This window comes from Dipodomys ordii, unplaced genomic scaffold (assembly GCF_000151885.1).
Source record: "Dipodomys ordii isolate 6190 unplaced genomic scaffold, Dord_2.0 Scaffold25, whole genome shotgun sequence".
Classification (NCBI taxonomy): domain Eukaryota; kingdom Metazoa; phylum Chordata; class Mammalia; order Rodentia; family Heteromyidae; genus Dipodomys; species Dipodomys ordii.
The window spans coordinates 10,586,006-10,608,830 of record NW_012267241.1 but is presented as its reverse complement, the minus strand read 5'-3'; the positions used below and the strand labels follow the sequence as shown (position 1 = coordinate 10,608,830).

Genomic DNA, 22,825 nt, shown 5'->3' with positions numbered 1-22,825 from the left:
CATACTATACCTGTTATTAATCTTAAATGCCCTGTGAGGGGTTGAGGCATAGTTCATTCCAATTACAAGAGAAGACAGCATCTTCTACCACCTTTTTACTTCCTCCTCAGGGGTCATGTTTATGGAAACACTTAATCTTTCCATTCTTACCTCTTTCAGATCCAGCTTTCCAAAATTGGACCACCTTTTATTATCAAGAGCCAACCAGTCTCCAAAGCAGAGTCTCGAGCATCCACTAGCACATCTGTCAGTGGAGGAAGGAACACAGGAGCCAGAACCCTCGCTGATATCAAAGCCAGGGCCCAACAAGCCCGGGCCCAGCGCGAGGCTGCTGCAGCTGCTGCAGTAGCAGCTGCGGCCAGCATTGTCTCCGGAGCCATGGGAAGTCCAGGAGAAGGCAGCAAAGCAAGAACCCTGGCCCATATCAAAGAGCAGACCAAGGCTAAGCTCTTTGCCAAGCATCAAGCTCGAGCCCACCTTTTCCCGACCACTAAAGAGACCCGGTTGCCTCCACTTAGCTCCAAGGAAGGACCTCCAAATTTGGAAGTCACTTCTAACTCTGAAACAAAAATGGAAGGCTCCACTGGTGTCATTATTGTCAATCCAAACTGCAGATCTCCCAGCAACAAGTCGACACACCTTCGGGAGATTCCCACTGTATTACAGCAGCCTCTTAACCCAACTCCACTTCCAGAAACTGCCACTGACTTATCTGCGCACAGTTCTGACGAAAACATCCCCATATCACATTTATCTGAGAAAATTGTTTCATCTACCTCTTCTGAAAATAGTAGTGTGCCCATACTTTTTAATAAAAATTCTGTCCCTGTGTCTGTCTGCAGCACTGCTATGTCGGGAACAATTAAAGAGCATCCCTTTGTGAGTCCTGTTGACAAATCCTCTGTCTTAATGTCTGTTGACAGTGCAAACACAACCATTTCTGCTTGTAATATAAACATGTTAAAAACCATCCAGGGAACGGACACTTCATGCATAGCCATTATACCAAAATGTATTGACAGCACTTCCATTCCAGCCACAACAGAAGGTGCCGGTCTGTCAAGCTCCATGGATGATAAACCCATGCTTTTAGCAAGCAGCAACCCTACTAACTTGGTCTCCAGTCATTACACCTCTGTGCCAACTCCCTCCATTGGAAATACCTTGACAAACCATCTCTCCACTAGTTCTGTCCTGATTCCCCCAACAGGAATTAACAACAGATTCCCTCCTGAGAAGTTAGCCATGCCTGGGAGTGAAGAACAAGCGACCATATCCGTGGGAACCACGGTAAGAACCACCCTCAGCAGCAGTGATTCACTGGCAGTCACCGACCCGCTGGTTGTACATCCACCTGTTGCAATGTTTACTGGAAATATGCTAACTATAAACTCTTTCGATAGTCCTCCCAAGTTAAGTGCTGAGAGCATGGACAAAAATTCAGGGCCTCAAAATAGGGCAGACAACTCTGGAAAACCTCAACAGCCACCAGGGGGCTTTGCACCAGCAGCCATAAACAGATCCATACCTTGCAAAGTGATCGTTGACCACAGCACCACGCTGACCTCCAGTTTGTCTCTGACTGTCTCCGTTGAAAGTACCGAGGCCAGCTTGGACCTGCAGAGCAGGTCGGTGAGGACGGAAGTATCCATACAACCCATGGCATGTCCTCAGGTGTCCGTGATCAGCAGGCCTGAGCAGGTAACAAATGAAAGTGTTGATCCCACTTCTGCTTTCATTGGTGCTTCCACAGCCAAACAAGACTGTAAAACATTGCAGGGCCCCTGCCCCAGTCTCCGAGAATTGCCCCTCGTCATTCCAGAGAAGTTGAATGAGGTGACAACTCCTAGTCACAGCTTTGCTGAACAGGCACGGAACACTACCACTTTCAAGAGTGAAGCAGACACTACCTGTAGCAGTCAGTATAACCAAGGAAACCGGATTTGCTGGAATGAGGATGCGATGAGGAGCGCAGGACAGCCTCTGGTTGGTCACTCCAGCGCCAGTAAACAGAAAGAATATCCAGAGCAGAGCTGCCCAAAGGCAATCAAAGCTGAACACGCAAGCTATCCACACATGTCAGAACTTCACTCCAGGAGTCTCATAACCAGTGTCACTCTTCCTGTGAAATCCGAACCTCATGAAATGGAAAAGGGGTTCAGAATGGACACAGAAGACTTTCCCAGCCCCGAGCTGCCTCCTCCAGCTGCTGAGGTGGCCTCCAGTGGACCACAAACACAGGCCCTGAAGGCTTCCACCTCGAGTCCCATGGAAGAGGTGATTTCCTTGGCCACAGACAGCCTGAAAAGAGTTCCGAGTGCAGGAAGCTCAAGCTGCCGCCTGTCGTCTGTGGAGGCCAACAACCCCCTGGTGACACAGTTACTGCAGGGCAACCTGCCTTTGGAAAAAGTGTTGCCACAGCCCAGACTGGGAGCCAAGCTTGAAATCAACAGGCTTCCTTTACCCCTCCAGACTACCTCAGTGGGTAAAACAGCCCCAGAGAGGAACATCATTGAAGCGCCATTGAACTCCCCAAATCCAGATGGTAAGGGCTACTTGGCAGGGACTCTTGTACCACTCCAAATGAGAAAGCGAGAAAACCATCCGAAAAAGAGAGTGGCCAGGACTGTGGGGGAACACACTCAAGTTAAATGTGAGCCAGGGAAGCTACTGGCGGACACTGATGTGAAAGGGGTGGCTTGTGTCCTCAACCCCAGCACCACTCCACTAGGACACAGCCAGCCATTTAAACAAGAATGGATCAACAAGCACTCCGTGCAGAGCAGAATTGTCCACAGCCCCGAGGTCAAACAGCAAAAGCGGCTGCTCCCTGCATGTAGCTTCCAGCAGAACCTATTCCATGTTGACAAAAATGGCAGCTTCCACCCTGATGCCGGTACCTCACACAGGCAGCAGTTTTACCAAATGCCCATGGCTGCCAGGGGCCCCATTCCCACTGCAGCTCTATTACAGTCCTCGTCTAAGACTCCAGTGGGTTGTAATACATTTGCCTTCAATAGGCATCTTGAACAAAAGGGATTGGGAGAAGTTGGTCTTTCATCAGCATCTCACCAGCTAAGGCTAGCCAATATGCTATCACCCAATATACCCACAAAAGAAGCTGAGGATGTGGGAGGGGCTGCACACGCGATGCCTAACAAAGCCCTAGTGCATCCTCCATTGCCACCACCCCCACCTCCTCCACCCCCACCCCCTCCACCCTTGGCCTTGCCCCCGCCTCCTCCACCTCCACCTCCACTACCTCCACCTCTCCCCAATGCTGAAGGCCCATCTGATCAAAAGCAACCTCCAGTTACCATGGAAACCACTAAGAGACTTAGTTGGCCACAGTCCACGGGCATATGTAGCAATATAAAATCAGAACCACTTTCTTTTGAGGAAGGTTTAAGCAGCAGCTGTGAACTGGGCATGAAACAAGTTTCCTATGACCAGAATGAAATGAAAGAACAGTTAAAAGCATTTGCGCTAAAAAATGCAGATTTCTCTTCCTATTTGCTTTCTGAGCCACAGAAGCCTTTCACCCAATTAGCTGCTCAGAAAATGCAGGTGCCACAGCAACAGCAGCTCTGTGGAAATTATCCAACAATACACTTTGGGAGCACAAGCTTCAAAAGGGCAGCGTCCGCAATTGAAAAGTCCATTGGGATTTTGGGAAGTGGCTCCAGTCCTGGCACAGCCCTGCCTGGTCCAAATGCTCAGATGCCTGTTCAGAACTTTGCGGACAGCAGCAATGCAGATGAGTTGGAACTGAAATGCTCTTGCCGGCTCAAAGCCATGATCGTGTGCAAAGGCTGTGGAGCCTTCTGCCATGATGACTGCATAGGTCCTTCAAAACTCTGTGTAGCTTGCCTGGTTGTACGGTAAGAGCTGAGTGAAAGGTGCAGTATCCCTTTTCAACTTGGAAAAGCCAAACAGCATCAACAACAGCAAATTGAAACTGCAGTGGCTTGTATGCTAATTTATTTTTTACTTTGGAACAGATTATCATTTCTTCTCTAGGTTATTATGTTCTTACATTTCTCAGAAAGGGAGGAGATATCCCATCTGAATGGCTCAACAGCATGTCCCTTTACATGTTTAGTTGCCATTCCAACCTTTGGAAAGTTTTTGTATATGGTATACAGGTCACTGCCCCATTTCCTTTTTGCCTTTTTCTTGCCCAGGTGTAACTAGAAAAAGGACATTTTTAAACTGTCTAATCACCAGAACTGCAAGTATAGGAAGAGAACAATAAAAATGACTAATGTTGATCACACATTTTTTTTCTATAAATTTACCATCACGACAAGTGTTTTTTACAGTGACATTTCTTGGACCTGCCATGACTACAATGATTAAGTCCTATTTGGAATGGGGAATCTAAGTTAAGTGTGTGATTCCTTGTATTTACTCATATCATAAATGGTACATTAAAGGAGTTATGCCATCGATGAAACCAACTGTCCCTGTTCTCATTCCTCCCTTCTTAATACACTTTCTCAGAGACTGGCAGAAAAATCTGAATTTACCTTGGATTTTGTACACAGATTGTAGTGAAATGTGTCCTACATCTGAAATTGTATCATGGGCCTCAGGGAACCAATATTATGGTTCCAGCCCTTAATCCCCAGATAGTATAAGAATGCTTGGCCAAAGAAGGACCATAAATCCATAAGATTTGGGAGCTTCATGGATGGCTTTGAAGAGCAAATATGAAAAAAAATGCCCTGAAAGTAAAAGCAATCAAAATGTCATATGCATGCATAAATGGGTTGAGAATGTAAATATTAGACATTCTATTCAGTGCAATTCAATGACCACATATATAATTAAAGATTATTAATGATATCACTGCATCCTATCCTCTAGCATTTCAGGGTTCACCCATCTCTTTGCACTAGTGTCCCTGATGGCAAAAGGAACTGCAGAAGGCTTAAGCATGACAATTTTCTGAACCATGTCACATCCCTCCCAGCTCTGGATTCTCAGTCTGCATTACAGCCTTTAAAAATAGATGCATTATTGCATAATTTGCTTTGTGCCCCATATCTAGCTGTGAGGGGCAGGGTTGGAACTACTTTTGAAAAAGGGATACTGCATCTTTGGCATTTGTCTTCAGAGTTTATCCAGTAAAGTCCAAAGGTTGAGTAGTTGAGCAACATTCCATATGCTTGGGCCACCCTATTGCTAGTTCAGGAGGCTCTATTCCCAAAAAGAAGTTCAAAAGCACACACAAACCACACACACTGGGAAGATGAAAGCAAACAAAACCTTGCCCACTTAACTTCAGATTACAGAGCACGAAATATGGAGTGCCATTAACCTGCTGGTTGCTCATGGCCGTAGAACTTTTTAAAAGTGGGGAAAATCATCTATATCCAAGGTAAGATTAGCAGATACTTTCACATGGGATCACTTTAGTCAATGTAAACTTTTTGGCATTCCCTAAAAAGCTGTCTTTAAAAGTTAACAGGAATGAGCAAAAATTACATTCCTGAAACCAACAAAAACAATTTGATGTTTTATCTTGGTAAATAACAAGCTATGGTGTATGTTTTTTTCTTTCCTATTTATTATTGTAATATTGCCAAATTTTTCTTTAATCGATAGAGATACCATTTTTATTTACAAATTGCAGATAGTGAAGATACTTTGTCTTAAGAAAGCAAAGCAAAGAAAGGACCTGCCTGGTCTTTGGCTATGACTTGGTGATTGAGTTCTTCTGTGTTTCACATTTAAATCAACAAAATTAATGACTGAGAAAGGTAGCAATGTACGTAACCAGCTCTTCCCAAGGAGTGCAATGTAAGTGCTCACGGACTCTTAGTTTAACTGAGAATCAGATTGTACATGGATGGTGTTTTTGTTTTTGTTTTTCATCAACGACGTCTTTATGATTGACTTGGCTCAGATTTCATCTTAAATTTTGAAGATCATGCTCTTATCTTCACCACACGATAGACACTTGCATGCCAACTTCTTCCAAATTCAACCAAATTCAATCGCTGCTATCCCATTGTCAGATACTGCCTACACCAGCAGATTGAAAACTATCACACCAGTAACTGACACATGTTGGAAGACCAGTTGAGGCTGATGTGATATTGAGCTCACTGTCAGTTCCATCCCTGTTGAACACTGCCTGCAAAATGCTTACTGGGAATAACGAAAAGTGTCCTTCTGTATGTTTGGATTTTTTCACATGCCGAATTGGAGAACCAAGTGTTGATAGTGCATGGATTCTATCACCCAAGTCCAAAGAACATCATTTTTCTGTCTCTTTGCTCTTTTCGGTGCCCTTTCAAAATCTGATTGTCCTCATATCATTATCCCGAAAAAATGAATATTCATCTTTGGGCTAAAACAAATAAAAGAAATTCCGAAGTAAATTGTGGGTCAGGTATTTTATAGGTGTTCATTCAATATTATATATAAATATATCAAAGCCAACATATTTGAACTAGATGAGTAGGTTCCTAGTTTCCTGATTTCTACATGTGTCTGCCTATGTGCAAATAGACTGTTATTTAGTACATGATTATTGTGGTGTAAAGTGCAAATTTCAGTTGTAAGCATCTTGATGATGGGATACACCTATACCCTTGGTCAGGATTAGAACTTGCACATGTAAACATTTATTTTGTTTTGTTTTGTGTTTTTTAATCACAAAGGATTTATTTCCCTAAGTAGCACTTTTGGAACAGGGAAAGGAAAGGATACTGCAAATCCCTAATCCCCCTTCTACATGATATGCATATTCCTGCCTGAGGTGTATAAAGACATTTAAGTAAGGAATGGGCATGTGAATAAGAGCATTCTGGTGCAAATTCATTTTCAAAAGGAAAATGTTTTCCTTCCCCAAAGCAAGAATAGCAGAAATGGTGGGGAACACAGCATATATATATATATATATATATATATATATATATATATATATATATATATATAATATTTCCCTGCTAAGGTCTGCTTTGAAGAAGAAACTTGAAAACAAGCCTGTAAGGTTGAGCCCGGTTGCTATAAAGACTTTGAGATGTTGTGTGTTTCTGGGATGAGCTGTAGAAATTATAGTTGACTTCTAGACCTTGGAAGTTCTTAGCTCAAAGTAATATGCAGAAACAAGCTGTTTCCAATGGTGCTTTATAGTGAAGTTAAAAATTAAGATAAAAGTTGCTGGAACCCCTTTCTTTGATTAATACTTGCATCATTGCAAAGGAGGAATTTGCTGTGGCCTCTGCTTTCGTACCTTCTCAATGGTATGGGTGAAGCCCTAGAGTTTTCGTTTTTAATTGTTGTGGATGTTTATGCTAAACCTTAGTATAGGGACTTGAATGCATTGGGGCTGTGGTGGTGAGGCCTGCTAGCTTCCTCAGGGGCTGATTCCCTCTGAACAGAGTTCAAACTAGCTGTCCATCTGTGTTGCCCAGAACAATGTGAAGAGTCCTACAACAAGAAGTCATCAGACTGTCAGGGGCCCTTGTAGCCAAAATGTCACTGATTATACAAATCCAGTTGTCTTCGGTCCTCATGCTTTTTCACAAAAAGCTTTTTTTTTAAAAAAAAAACTATACAGGAGCTGCTTTTTTATTTTATAGCACATACTATTTTGCTTTGTACTCTAGTTGATAGTTGCAGAATAATTTAGACTATAGAGATATGTCTGTCATCCCTGTACTGTTCAAAGAAAGTGCTTTATCTGGTTGCCATTATTGTAAAGCTGTTTGTACCCCCATTTGTTGCAAACCTAATCTCATGTATATTTTCGTTATGTTTTTGTAAATGTCTGTTTGTGTGCATTTATTTTTTTTTCTTTTCGGTCAGTATTCTGAATGTTTACATCTGTATGACATTAGCCATGTAATGCCTTTTTAAAGGCGGGATTACTCCTACAGTGTAACAGCAAAATGTGAAATCAACCCAAACATAACATGCCTGGCAAACACAGATTGAGGGCAAGGGCACTGAACATATGTAGGTATTTTATATCACCATACAGAAAAGTGAAACCCTCCTTCAGTCCTCTACCAAAGAATATATATTATTCCCATAGGAAAAAAAAAACTCAGAAAGGTGTGTAAAATCCTCAGAAGGAGGAGTATTTAATTCAATAAGACTGAGACGATTTAATACTGTTATGCTTGCTTTGATACCTGACTAAATGTGACTGAGTGCAACAAGCATTTACAAACTTTTTAGACAGTGTTTTGTTTAGAATTCAGGGATCATGTATTCTTTAACGGTGCTGTTTGTTTGTTTTTATTTCTTCTTTTCTACAAAGGAAAAAAATAAGTATTGCCTACAAAAGTGACTGCTCACAATACCATAAGTTAAATGAAATGAAATGTTTTGTCACCATGTTTCTCTGTTTATCCCTTTCTCAAAGTAACAATTTGGGCTTCAATATAAAAAGTATTCTGGAGAAAATAAAGAAATTAAACATGAAGTAATTGTCATTTTTAATTTTTCAGTGAAGTGTGGTTTAGATACATAATAATATATTGAATATTTTATTAAAGGAAAATAGAGGAAAAGACCATGTACTGTTATATTAGCTTTCCAAAATCTGTCAGTATACGTTGTCAACTTGGTAAAAACTAAAGCGGAAACTTCATTAATATTAATAAGATCTGCTGTATTGACTTTATTCTTTCAAGCTATATTTAGATCCCTTGTTTTTATAAAGATCTTAATTCTTTTTCCTTTTTTTGTTTTTTGTCAGTCATGTGGCTTGAACTCAGGGACTTGAGCTCAGCACTGTCACTTGACTCTTTTGCTCAAGGCTAGCCTTCTACAACTTTGAGCCAGAGCTCTACATCCAGTTTTGAATGGTTAATTGGAGATAAGAATCTCATGGGGACTTTTCTGCCCAGGCTGGCTTTGAACAACAGAACCTCTGATCTCAGGCTCCTGGGTAGGTTACAGGTGTGAGCTACCAGCACCACGCAAGATCTTAATTCTTTATACCAAAATAAAAAGCATTCTGATCAGACAAATTACTACTGCTGTATTTACTTGTATCTTTCAAAATGAATAGTACAGAAAATGATATTTTAAAAGGATTGGTCTGGTTAGTTGTTTCATACTACATTAAATATTATAGCTCAGGTTATTTGAATAAAATACCATGAACCATCAGAACAACATTGTCTTGGTTATATTTCCCATAGGTTAAACATATGACTATATCTTTTCTTTTTTTGGTAAGAAAAAACAGAAAACATTTAATGTAATTGGCAATTAAATCCCACAGTTTAACTGCTTTCATGTACGGGGAAGATGTTATCTTTAGCCACCAGATGGCGAGAGAGGATATTTACATTTAGAAGAGAGGGAAGGGAGGGGAAAAAAAGGAAAAGATGATTAGAAAGCGAAGTCTACCTAAAGAATCTCTATTTCTGGTTCTCAAACAATGATGATATTTCCATTTGCGTGCTTTTTTTGCTTATTCACCTGTTAAGGTACTTTCTTCATTTTATTTAGTGTTGCAGCTACTTTTAGTATTTGTATTTCTCCACAGGCAGTATTGAGTGCAAAATCCATTTGGTAAAATTAAATAGTTCATTGTTACTTAAGCTGGGATTTGCTGAAAGTGACCTGAATGCTTTCTTTTATTTCTCATAAATTGGGTACAATTATGTAGTCCATATATAAACAACTTAGTACTGTACTGCATTAACGGGGTACATCTTTCATAGGATCTAACCTATTTTGAACAAGTGATTGATGTACTGATTCTTCAATTTACCCATCTTTCTTTATAAACAAAGGTTTTATGGGATTTAGAAGTAACAGGAGAAAAAATGTGACGACTTTATTTCATGAAGGATGGGCTTCTTTCAGCACAAATTAACTGACGAGAATGTTTCCAAATCCATCAAAGTAATTGGCTTCTGTTGTTGTTAGTCACTGAGACTTTAAATTTTCAATTACAAAAGCAGATATGGTCATCCACATTGACCAACAATAAAATGTTGGAATATCAAATATAGCTAATCCAAAGGTGTAAATTGAACAATAAAGCAAGTCCTGCAAACATTTTTTATTCAACTTGCCAATGCAATTAGTTACCACACACTCACTACTTGGGGAAAGATGACTTGATATGTAAAAACAAAAGCTGAATATTCTGCTATTTTATTCAAAATAATAAATTCTAAATTATGTAGCTATATGACACCTGACTGTAAGCAAAGCTGACTCTGAATATATTTAGCAATCCTGTAAGATGTCCTTCAGCCCTAATGCATGCTGGACAAATCAAGATATTTTCTTATTATAAGAAATGGTGAAAAACACCTATATAACAGCCTGTGACTGAGTTCTCTGGGTTTCATTTTTTATAAGATTTTTACTTAGCAACTCTTTACACTTACAGAGACATGTGTTTTTAATGCACTTTCTTCAGAAAAAAATTAGCATTTGTAATCACATACTGCTTTTAAAGGATGCAACTTAACAGGTGGTTCAAAGTGTCTGCCAAGTATTGCTTCTTAGTCTCCTAATATTGCCGCCAGAAGACTGACTCAAAATATATCACATGCCTGAAGCCAGTATTTGCATCCAGCCAAGACAGAAAAATCCACTAGTCACTATCTGCTAAATAACTAACAAAAAGCTAGAATAGAGGCATGGCTCAGGTGGTAGAGCACCAGATGAGCAAGCAAAGCCAAACAAGTACAATGCTATAATTTCAAATCCCAGTACTACCAAAAGACATGTATACCAAATTCGGACACCTTCCAGTGTGTCCCAAAAGAGAAGCTGGTCTTTCATGAAAATTTCTACAAACAGATAATGTCAGGATATATAGTAGCAGAGTACGTTTCACCTGTGTCAACATTTTCCTAAACAATCCTTGTTCATCACATGATTCCTAGTACTCTTATTAATCGCATGCAGGCGACAGCATCTGCACAGTTTGATCCCTAGCAATCCGTGCCTGCTTTCCTAGGCAGAGCTGGGCCTCAGGCCTGAGAGCATGGTTCCGTGTTACTTTCCAGGTCAGAGAATGATTCATTGACAGCTCCACAAGACAAAACTATCTTTAATCACCTGCTACCTATGAATATTTCTCTTGAAACCATCTGACAACCTGATCTTTGAGTATTTTAGTGTGTGTGTCGGGGGGGGGAAGAGGGGGACTCACAGCCCCTTAGACCCTGAGTTCTAACCCCAGATGCCAAAATAAAGTGTTACGAAATAAGGTTACATTTAATGAGAATTTTATTTTCCTACCTCCAACAGGAAGTACTTTAAGTTCCTTTCTGTGTAGGAAAGTGTGCCATCTCACTTTGCTCTAACATTGTTTACTTTTTCACCCTCAATACTTGTAGGCACATTCATTGCCTACAAAATATAAGTATATTTGACACATACATGGGTCAAACATATATTTATATATATTGATCACCAACACTATCCAGACAATATGTTGTATTCTAGTATTTTACTGAGGGCCTGATTTTGTATATTAAAAATGAAATTATCATTCTTTATTGTTTTGTACATCAGCATTGTATCACAACACATCTTCCTAAGATGGAAGGAGTTTTTTCAGAAAATACTATTCCAATGTATCAAGGACATTATGTTTCCCAGAACAGCTTTGTGTGGATGGAAGGGACATAATGGAGGGAAGGATGTTTGATAAAGAGAGCTCTCTTTCGAAGTTACAGTTTAATTCCAGACTGTCCACATTCAAGATAAAAACACAAATAGTAATGTAGTACATTAGAATGTTTGTATTAAAAGTGTTCCTCTGGGAGAATCATACTTTTTCCACTTAAAATTGGGAAAGAAAAAAGAAAAACTCATGTCTGGAAAAAATAGTTTGTTATCATATTTGGCTCATCTGGAGAACACAGATGGCCTAACTGCTTCAGAATGGTGATTCTCTGCCATGTCTCACTTGCCAGGGAAGGTAAAGCAGCATCTGCTCACTTTATACCATACTTACTGTGGTAGTGAGAGGTACTAATGTACATTTATATTCTTTTGTTTTTAGATGCTAAGCAAGAAAATATACACTTTTCTACCTGAATTAAAGATTTTTTCTATAATTTCATATTCAAATTAACTACAAGATGCTAAAACATGGTCAGCTTAGTAAAACTAAATACGTTTTGCACATGGAAATATCTGTGGCCAAGACCTAGTAAATGAAATTGGGTGAGATTTTTTTCTTTTTCTTTTAATTTTTAATGTGTTTGCTGGTCCTGGGACTTGAGCTGCTTTTTCTCAAAGCTAGCACTTTACCACTGGAGTCAGAGCACCACTTCTAGCTTTTTCTGCATGGTTTACTGGAGATAAAGAGTCTCACAGACTTCCCTGCCTAAGATAGCTTTCAACCACCTTCCTCAAATCTCAGCCTCCTGAACGACTAGGATTACAGGTATGAGCCACAGGCACCCAGCTAAATAAAAGTTTTAAATGAATATAAATTGAATGTATGAGAAATGAAAACCTAAGCTTAGTAATTGGTAATTCATATGCATGGTTGTTTATTAAAGTATTGTCTCTGGAGATATTTCTGTTTACCTCATGCCTATGAGGATGGATATTTAAAATGCTCTTCCACACACAGATTTAACCTATTTTAGGATGCACAGTTCATTTGTATGAATATTGCCAAGAAGGAATGATAACTTTAGTAATGGGAAATCTGATTTCCTGGTCCATAGTTCAGCAAATAGATTTATGCAAACTTGATGAAGTTAGTCTCTGCAACGGAAGCAAATATCGCCATGGACTGTGCACAACCGAGTTTCTATTTTGGCCATGCCCTGAGATATATTTTATAGGCTTAGAGAGCCATCATTTCTTTCTGTTGATCTGTGTGTGTCTTTGGACTCTAAGCTACTGAAAAGCAAGTGCTTTTTCTCATCTACTTGGGTAACTCTAGCAGCTTCCAGACACAATGCACAATGTAGAACAGTGCGTTAGAGTATACAATACAGGTTTGTATTCTGATCTCCTCCCTGCCAGACTACCAAAAATGCCATGGGTATCAGGAAGAACAGACATCCTGAGTTTCTACTCTAATGAAAGGAGAGAAGAGAAAAACTCACAGTATAGGTAGGGTCTTTGAGAGCAGACAATGCTGCAAAGGAAAACAAAGCATATTGTGAGGACACAGGTAATAGCATCGGTGTGGAAGTTGAGAATGTATGGGAGCATGCTAGGGAAGACATTTCATTGATTGAACAGTGTTTCTAACCCACTTGTACATTGAAACTCTACCTCCAAATGGGACTGTATTTGGAAAGAGGGCTATGAGGAGATAATTCAATTTAAATAAGTCACGGGGATGTGGCTTTAATTCAATAGAACTGGCATTCTTACCAGAAGAAGAAAGCCCCCCTCCACATATCTCCCCCGCCCCCCCCCACAAACATGGCAGGCAGATAATCCAGGTGAGGTCACAGTGGAAAGTAGGCCATGTGTGCACGCCATGAAAAGATACCTACCTTGGAACCTTGACCCTTAGACTTCCAGCTTCTAGAAATGTGAGGAAGTTCTTGTCAATTGTTTAAGCCCCACTCAGTTTGTATTTTTCAGCCCAAGGATATTAAGATATTTAGTAACTTCTACTAGAGAATTAAAGAAGCTATGAAGGTGGAGAATGAGCTCAAATGGACAGCTAATGGAGCTGCACATTGGACAGAGGTCAAAACAATGTCATGGAATTTGGTATGCAATGGTAGATAGTTTGCATAAGAGTATCTTCAATTCTCCTACTCTCACTCTAAGGTGAGGAAGATGTCAGACACAGAAAAATAGTAAATTATCAAGGCCTTCCATTTCCCAAGGATCTTGCATGACTGATACGGCCAGCTATTTACAAAGGCCTAACTTGAAAATCAACATTAACTTTATCTTGGCCTTTATACTTCTCATAAAAGTTAAATTACTCATCACCAAGTAACATGAGTAATTGACCCACGTATCATTTTATCTAGCCTTTCTAGGTTCAAAACTGCATCTGATAGCTAAGGTGGTATTTCCCCATTTTCAGATGTAAATAATAAGGATTAAGCCTACTGAGGGGACTGGGTATCTCAGGTTCTACTATTTGTACTGTAATCCATGTCATTCTGGGTATATACATCACTAGCTTATCAGCTGATCCAGAGGTAGCCTCTTTGCCATAAACCACTTGTAGCTGAGGGTAACTGTAAATTTTAAGAAAACTGTCAGCAGAATATATTTCTGTTGGTGGAATATTTGATTGTGTTTTCTTTAAATCTTCTGAACCATGTGTATACTACTCTCTGACCTACAGTTGACAATATATAACCCAAAAGCTTAAAATACAAATAGCAAATGCAGTCAAGATTTGTATCTCAATAAATGATGGCCTATGATAGCATTACTTCTGGTGCTTGTCATTTTAAATTAACACAGGGAACCCCCAAACCAGTAACCAACCATACAATTCCTTATTGAACATGGAAGGAAACTCCATCTGTCTTTCTAGACTGCTGTGTTTCTGCAGAAAGCTTTGCAAATTACTGGAACTGGGTGAATGTAGGTCACAGGACTCAGAAGGCTTGTTTGAATTTGCATTTGACGCTCATAGACAATTTAACATGGCTTAATTGACCTAATTGATTTGAGCATCTGAGCATGTTTGAAAAGATGAGATAGTGGTAACTTGCTAAGATTATTGGAAGGATTGTCATGCATTTAAACTGTTTATCAAACTGTTTGGGGGATGGGAAGAAAGGAGGGAAAAGGAAGAGAGGAAGAGGGGAAGAGGGATAAGAGGGGAAGAGAGGAGTGGAGAGAAGGAGAAGAGGGGAGGAGAGAAGGGAAAGAGAAAAGCAAAAGGAAAGTATCAGTGAATAAAAGCTTTTAGAATAAAAATGTGAATTTTTTCATCTTGAGATTTTATAAATACAATTTTGACTCTTAAAAAATAAATGCTCCTTACTATTGATAGAGGCATACTTTTCCTCTACTATTTCCAAAACCTGCACATAAAAATAAGAAATGAATTCTTGATAAAAACCAGTATTCAACAGACATAACTATAATCTTAGAATATATCATAATTTCTGCTTCATACAGGAAGAAATAGAGATAAATGAAATACAGGTTTTATTTGCTAAGTTTGTACATTTCCTATTAACCTTAATCTTCAGATCTTTGACTGTATAGTTTTATTCATGCTGCCAATAACTCTGAAACTTCAGTATGTATTGAAATAATTCAGCTAGCTTACTAAAATTCAGAAATCTGAACCCAAATTGTTCCAAGCAAAAACTTCTATTCAAAAAAAGCTAGAAATATATTGCACCAGAGTCCTTTCTATTTGATACTAGAAAACTAAAAATTGTCAGCTACCTACCCTTGAAAACTAACTTTTACTTTGAAAATAGCTTTTACTTTGGAAAAATAGCTAATACTTAACCTAAGGTGATTGGTTATATAAATTGATCTAGTCACAATATGTAATTACTAAAAATTATTGTGAAAAAATACTTAATGAGAAAGGAAAACAATTTGTATCAAATTAAGTAAAAATAATGAGCTATAATGTTATTTTAAAAATGACCCCACTACTAAAATACAATCTACATTGCAAAAAAATATCTACAACAAAAAAGTTGAAGTTTAAAGCCAGGTTTGGAACTTTGAACAATTATTTTTCAGTTCTTTTCTAAATTCTGCAGCATTTCATACGTTAATCTGTATGATTTGGGGCATATTTCTAAGGTTTTCAAAAGCAAATAATCTGTGTTAAACTATAATGGTACCAGAATGAAATTAACATTTTATATTTATAGAATATCAGATGATACATTTTATTCTTTTAAGTGTTTATTTTTCTCAAGTTGTATATACTAGTTTGCATCATAGAGATAATTCAGATAAATATTATGTATTAAAGGACATTTTGTAATAAGTGAGCCTTAGTACACTGAAAACTAGGGAGAATAGAAGTTAAGAAATTACATTCATACAGTGTATTTATCAAATTTCTGCTGCCACCCAGTGGTTGCTCAACCTATCTTACACATACTGTTCAAGTAGCTAGTTGACTACTAAAATTGCTCATGAAGAACATGCTAGAAAAGCAGGTTGCATGAGTTCCCTCATTTGTAAGAACTAGAAGATGAATATGTTCTTAACAGGGGATCTCAACAACCCAAGTGCTATACATAAAGAAGCATATTAACATGAATTGCAACTTACGGAAACAAGAGGTTCTCATTAGACCCTGTATATAGTTCGTTCTTTTTGCTTTATTGTTTCTTTTTCTTTCTTCACTTCTCTTAGGTTTTGTACCTCGGGTTTTACATAATAGACAATGCAATATGTGAAAGGGAAAGGGAATAACAGAAACAGCAGAACAATGGATGAACGACAGAAACGTTGATACTCACTTGATTCTATGTTGGATGTGAACATTACAACTTGGGGGGAAAGGGAGGAGCAAGTGGGAGATAAAGAGGGATGGGGTAACAGTGATTAAAAACAAGTGTTCTCATTGCCTTACCTTCGTAACTGTAACCCCCTAGCTCATCACATTTCAATAAAAAAATAATTTTAAAAAATAACACACGTGAAGGTAAAAGTCAGTCTGCCCTGGAGTGGCAGTAGTTTTGTAGGTCTAGAACTAACCAGCCAACATCATATCAAGTCAGAGAGAAGTTTTTCAATAGAATTAAAGCTCTAGGGTCTTTGGGATCTGAATGGGTAACCTAGCAATACACTATTCATTTCGCAAATTTTGGTAACCATTCCTTGTTGTAACAGATGTCTTCCCAAGCTAATATCCTGAAGTACTTTTGCAAAGGATAGCAAAATAAGTAACAAATGCCTGCTTATGAAGTGAGATCTATTTATCTTTAACTATCAGAGAAGAGAAAAAAATGGCTAAAAATAGAACCAAATTACACATGGACATCTTTCAGGACCAGAAAGAAAGGGAGTTGTCAATTAGGACACAGCTAGACAAAAAAGAGATGGAAAATCTACTCAAAGCTGAGGAATAATTCCCAGAATATGATTTGAAGCATGAAAAACTTTAAATCTGAATATAAGTCCAGTGCAAAAGAGTAAGAACACAATAAAGGAAATATATTAAGACCAATAATAGTGTTTGGCCTAAATATTTTCTAGTTATTCATCTGACAAGGGATAAGCATACAAAATGTATAAAGAATTCAAAAGTTAAATTAAAAAAGAACAAGTAAACTTAGAGATAAATGGCCAAATAAATTGACTGTCTAGTTCTCAAAAGTTGACAAAAGGCTAGTAAATACATGAAAGATGTTCAACATCCTTAGCCAGCAAGAAAATGAAAATTAAAACTACATTGAGATTCCATCTTATCCCAGTTAAAATGAATCAAGAATACAAATAACAAATGTTCATGAGAATTTGGGAAAAAAGAAATCCTATATGTTTGTGGAAATGTATGTTAGTTAATCCACAATGGAAATGAGTACTGATATTCCTCATGAGGCTAAAATTAGTGTAAGATCCCATTACATGACTCTAGAGCTACCCTAAAAATCAAAGTCAGCATAGAATAAAAATGTCCATTCTCCATTTTGTTGCAGCACAATTTACAATAGCCGTGTGTGTGTGTGTGTGTGTGTGTGTGTGTGTGTGTGTGTAGTATAGTATTGTGTGTGTGTGTGTGTGTGCGCGCGCGTAGTATAGTATTAGCCACAAAAAGAAGTGGAACCATGTGATTTGTAGGAAAACATCTTGTGTTAAGTGATATAAATTACACACACACACACACACACACACACACACACACTCACTCACACTCAGGATGTTATATGGGTTTTTTCACCATATATGAAAGCTAGACTTAGAAACAACCAAACCAAAGCAACAACCAAATATCCCCCTGAACCTACAGTGAGAACTATTTGGTGGTGTTAGGAGCCAGCAGAATGGAGGAAGGGATAACAGAATATGATAGGGAAAATAGTGAATCTGATGGTTTTAGTATTTGTTTTATGATTTTATATGATTAAAATCTAATACTGTTCCTCACTTTTCCCCATTTTGCTCTCATTTTTTTTCCTTGTTATCATTTTAATGATGAAGCTCGTACAATGATTTCCAATAAGAATGAGCTACGATTGTTAGACAACACAGATAGGGTGCATTTATTTATTTTCTGACCTCAAATTCTTTGCTATTAGTGATTACTTCACTTTTTCTAGGAAGACAAGGAGAGATACAGGACTTCTCTAAAGCGAACTCTCTTCAAAAGGACTTAAATCCATTTCGGTTTGACCCTCTATTGTTAATTTTCATTTGTATTTTGATATACTTAAGCATGTCTTTAATTTTGTAAATAAGTAAATTTAGTGGTTAGCTCATTAATCCTTGCTTTGGATATTTGTTCTCATCCATTAATGTATCTTATAATCTAACTAATCTGGTTAGTTTCTAGACTAACCAGCACTTGGTTCTAGCAAGTTTTCTCAAGTAACTTAGTGTGCCAAGGATCAACTTAAATATTGCTTAAAAACTTTAGATGTCAGTTCTGTCTCTCCCATCAGTATTTGTATATCTATATTAAGACTCAAGAATCTACAAATAGACAGCTTTGGTAATTCTCATACATATTGTCTAGAAATTGAGAGCATGTGATTTGCCGTCTGTGGATACTATATTCTAACATCAACTCCAGTGATCCCTTTAGATCTTACTGTTTCCTAGAGAAGAATGGACAGTGAGAGCCCCCTATGCAATCCTGACCTTGCATTAAGGGAAAATAACTGTTTGATACATGTGAAAGCATATGTCCTGGATTTTTTTAAAGTCAGCTCAGTCAGTTTACAATTTTCACAAAGGCAAGTGGTGTCTCTCCTTTACTTGGCCCTTTCATTTTGTTGTCAGTTCCCAATCTTCTTCTTTTCTATTTTACTTTATTAATTTATTGGACTCTTCTCCAGGATGATTATTTTCATAGAGGCACAAGCAGCATTTTTTTGACAAATTAAAACCCACCCTCTGAATTTAACATACTTGGTAATTATTTTCTATTAACCTTTTCTTATTTGAGAGCACTTTGTTTGAAAAGAAAATATGTCCTGTTGGTTTTAAAGTTAAGCCCTTCTAACTTTATTTTACTGCTCATCATCTCTTTTCTGGGATCAAACAGAGTTGTGTTATTTATTTCTTCTTTTAGAAAACAAGGATCAATATTTCTTTAAAGTAATTTTTTCATTAAACAAGGGTTATTTTAAATATAACATTTGTTTAAATATAAGGAAGTTATTTGCTACCAGTTTATATTGGACTTAGCATTAGTGCACTTGATTCAGTTAATATTATTATATTTTATATCTTCCAAGTAGCTTTTGAATTTTTAACTTAGAATTGAGGTTCTGGCTAATTGTGTAATATTTGCTACTGAAATACTTTGAGTATAGAAATGCATACTTAGGGTTATATTTTAAGAGAGAGTACTTCAGATATTGGGTAGTTAACTGCTGCAGCATTGACCATGCTGTATTATAAAGTGAACTAATCACATTATTCCTGTCATCTGTATTTTAAAATGGTGAAAAAACACCGCAAATTAGCTTACAGGTGAGGACTTTTTGCTTGTGATCCACACCAATGAGAAGATTCCTAAAACGCATTGCAACAAGACAATCTTAGCAATGGCTCATGCTTGTGATCCTAGCTATGTAAGAGGCTGAGAGCTGAGGATCATAGTTCAAAGTTAGCCTGGGCAGGAACATCTAAGAGACTCTTATCTCCCATTAATCACCAAAACCAGAAGTAGAGTTGTGGCTCAAGTAGTAGAGCACTTGCCTTGTGCAGAAAGGTAAGAGACAGAATCTAGGCCCTGAACTCAAAAGTCCCAGGTCTTGTACTTCTTCAAATTGTAATAAGTAATATTTTGATGCAAATAATTGAATTTGTTTTGTTCTCATTTCATTTGCACATTGATCTTTGAACACTACAGAAGTGAATTTGACCCATTTGCTTCACTATGCATCTTGTTTGTTTTGTGTCCACGTCATGGCTCTCTCTGTATCACTCTATCATAGCAGGGACCTGGATGTCTCACTCTAGTGAAATTTACTATTTCACCTATTTAAAGTGAATTTCAAACACAGCTGATTTGAAAGAGAACATATGTGATATATTTTTGTTAACCTCCTATAGTGCCTTTGATAGTTAAAATTATCTTTTAAATCTTAGACCTACAATTTAAGCTAGACTTTACCACTTACAGCTCTGAGATTTTTAATTTCTTAGTTTCTTTGGATATTTGTACATATTGAAGTCCACAGCACACACAAAACAATGTGTCACACTTATGGTGTAGCCAAAAATCACTCCCATAAGGGGGAATTAAACAGTTCAATTTAGTCCAATCTGGTAACTTCAATCTGATCAAACTAATTTATTTTGAAGTATCACTTATTTCTGTACTATTCTTTATATTTAAAACAGTTTAGATTTAAGAAAATTAAAGAAACAATATAAAGAGCTCCCATAAATCTTGTATCCAATGATTCCTTTTATTTAAGAATGCTAATAACATTGTTTCTAATACAGTGGTCTATGCATGATTATTCATGCTGGAATGACTTTGTTTCTGGGCCTTTGAAGCTAAAAGATCAAGAAAGTAAATATATGTGGGCACATTAACTCATGTATGCATACCTATGCATACTACACATATACACGTCTATATGTAAGTATACCTATATTCAGCTAAACATAAGTTCATACTGATACATCTAACTCTAATCCATTAGTGTAAGGATAAGAGCACTCTTCTCCCTGTGTGTAACTAATATCTAAATTCACAGTATGATAATTGGACCCCACCCTTTGTCATCTATTCATTTAATTGTTCAATTCCAGTCTTTGTATAGACATATAAGAAGTCTCAACTAATACCAAAAGAATTAATAACTTCATCAACTTTTGTACAATACTAAACTGTAGTTTCTCTTTCCTTTGGTCCAACAGGGTTCACTCATTCCCAAAGTTGCTTCAGTCAGCGTATTTTCCACAAGTACTGCCATAAGCCTATTGTACATTTATAGACAATTAGATTGCCTAGACACAGTATGCATGAAACCAAGCAACTCCAAAATCTATTGAATAAATGTTTAGTGTTTTATTAATGTTTACAAGATTAATGTTGTTCTTTGTGCTATAAAGTGCTATGAGTGTGGTTAAAGGTATAATGTGAGGTATTACAATTTTGCTATTAGAATAATTTAATTGACTTAAATTGATCTGGTAATGTATCTGATGTATGCCACCCTTTCTACTCTTCCACGTCTCATCAATCACTAATGAGTTTACTAGCTCTGTAATTTCCTTTTGTTCATGTGTTTACCTTGTATTGTTGGTTTCTCTACTTTTGATATAGTATCTGCCTAGGTAGTATATATTGGTTTCAAATTCAGGATCCTTGTGCCTCAACCTCACAAGTGCTGAAATTACAAGCATGTACCAGGTCAATTTTGTCTTTCTGGAAGTCATACAATTTCTTGAGAATGGCCATCAACTAAGTAAGATGTGATCATCATTTACTGGCTTTATAGTTCATTTCCTTCTGTCATTAAGTAATATTTCATTGTGTAGAAGTACTACTGGTAGTTTTTTCATTCATCTCTTGAAGAGTGCCTTGGTTGATTCAAATGTTGACAATCATGATTAAAGCTTCTACAAACTTTGAGTGTAAGTATTGTGTGTGCCTGCATGTTGACATTAATGGAATAGCTGGATGTTGGTGGCTCATGCCTGTAATCCTAGCCACTCAGGAGGCTGAAACCTGAGAATTGAGTTTCAAAGCCAGACTGAGTAAGAGAATTTTGTGACTCTTTTTTTAAATAAGTTTTTTTATTGTGATAATACTGTACAGAGGGGTTACAATTACATGAGCAAGGTAATGAGTACATTTCTTATCAAGCATTGTTGTCTCCTCCTTTGTTTTTCCCCTACCATCCCTTCCGTTCCATCTCCACAACTACACTCCACCCTCCTACCTGTCTAAAATTCCACCTATAAAGTTCCTTTTTCGACATAGCATCTTGTACATCTCATTGTTGCAATGGGTCAACCTGTATCCTTATTTAAACAAGTTGTTTTTCCCCTTCTGTTCCCTAAATTATACCAACATCAAATATAGTATGACTGTCTTATCTTCTCTAAACTACCAATAAAGCTGTTTGTAGGGCTGTGGCTCAATCGATAGAGCACTAGCCTTAGAAGGAAAAGAAAGTTCAGGGCCAGTGCCCAGGACACACACACTCTCTCTCTCTCTCTCTCTCTCCCTGTCATACATACACAATAATGGAATAAATACTTATCAACACAATTGTTGGATTTTATAGTTTTATTAAGCTCTGTGTTCCAGAGTGGTTATTCTATAATGCATTCCTATGCACATTGAGATTTTTTTTGTGGCTTTGTCTCTATAGCAGCATTTGATATTTTAAAATATTTGATGCTAAACTACTTTAAAACATATATAGTAATATCTTACTTTTGTTTTAATATTTAAGGCTCTAGAGCAGATTTTCTTAAGCTTATTTGCCATATAAAATTCTATTTAGCTTGTTGGTTATTAAAGATGATTTATTTGTTTATTTTTGAGGTTGTCTATTTTGGATACATATAATTTATTATTCTTGAATTTTGCATGTATTTCCTCCAAAACTTTAATAATTTAATATTTTATAGTACCTTTTCAAAAGCATGTATGTATTTTATTTTCATAAGCCCAACTTCATTTTTCTTTCATGGTTCTTGTTCTTGGTGTTGTGTCTGAAAACCAAGGACCATATAGACTTCCTTCTTGATATTTTTATGC

At 37.4% G+C, this 22,825-nt stretch overlaps 1 protein-coding gene across 1 annotated transcript in view; it reads left to right on the top strand.

Annotated features, from left to right (window-relative positions):
• Asxl3 (additional sex combs like transcriptional regulator 3) overlaps window positions 1–4,723 on the top strand; it is a 133,286-nt gene extending 128,563 nt beyond the window's left edge. Inside the window, exon 11 of the mRNA XM_013014879.1 lies at window positions 160–4,723. Coding sequence (XP_012870333.1) covers window positions 160–3,885 — 3,726 coding nt within the window. The 3' untranslated portion in view covers window positions 3,886–4,723. The remainder of the gene's footprint in view (window positions 1–159) is intronic.
• The last annotated feature ends 18,102 nt before the right edge of the window (window positions 4,724–22,825 follow it).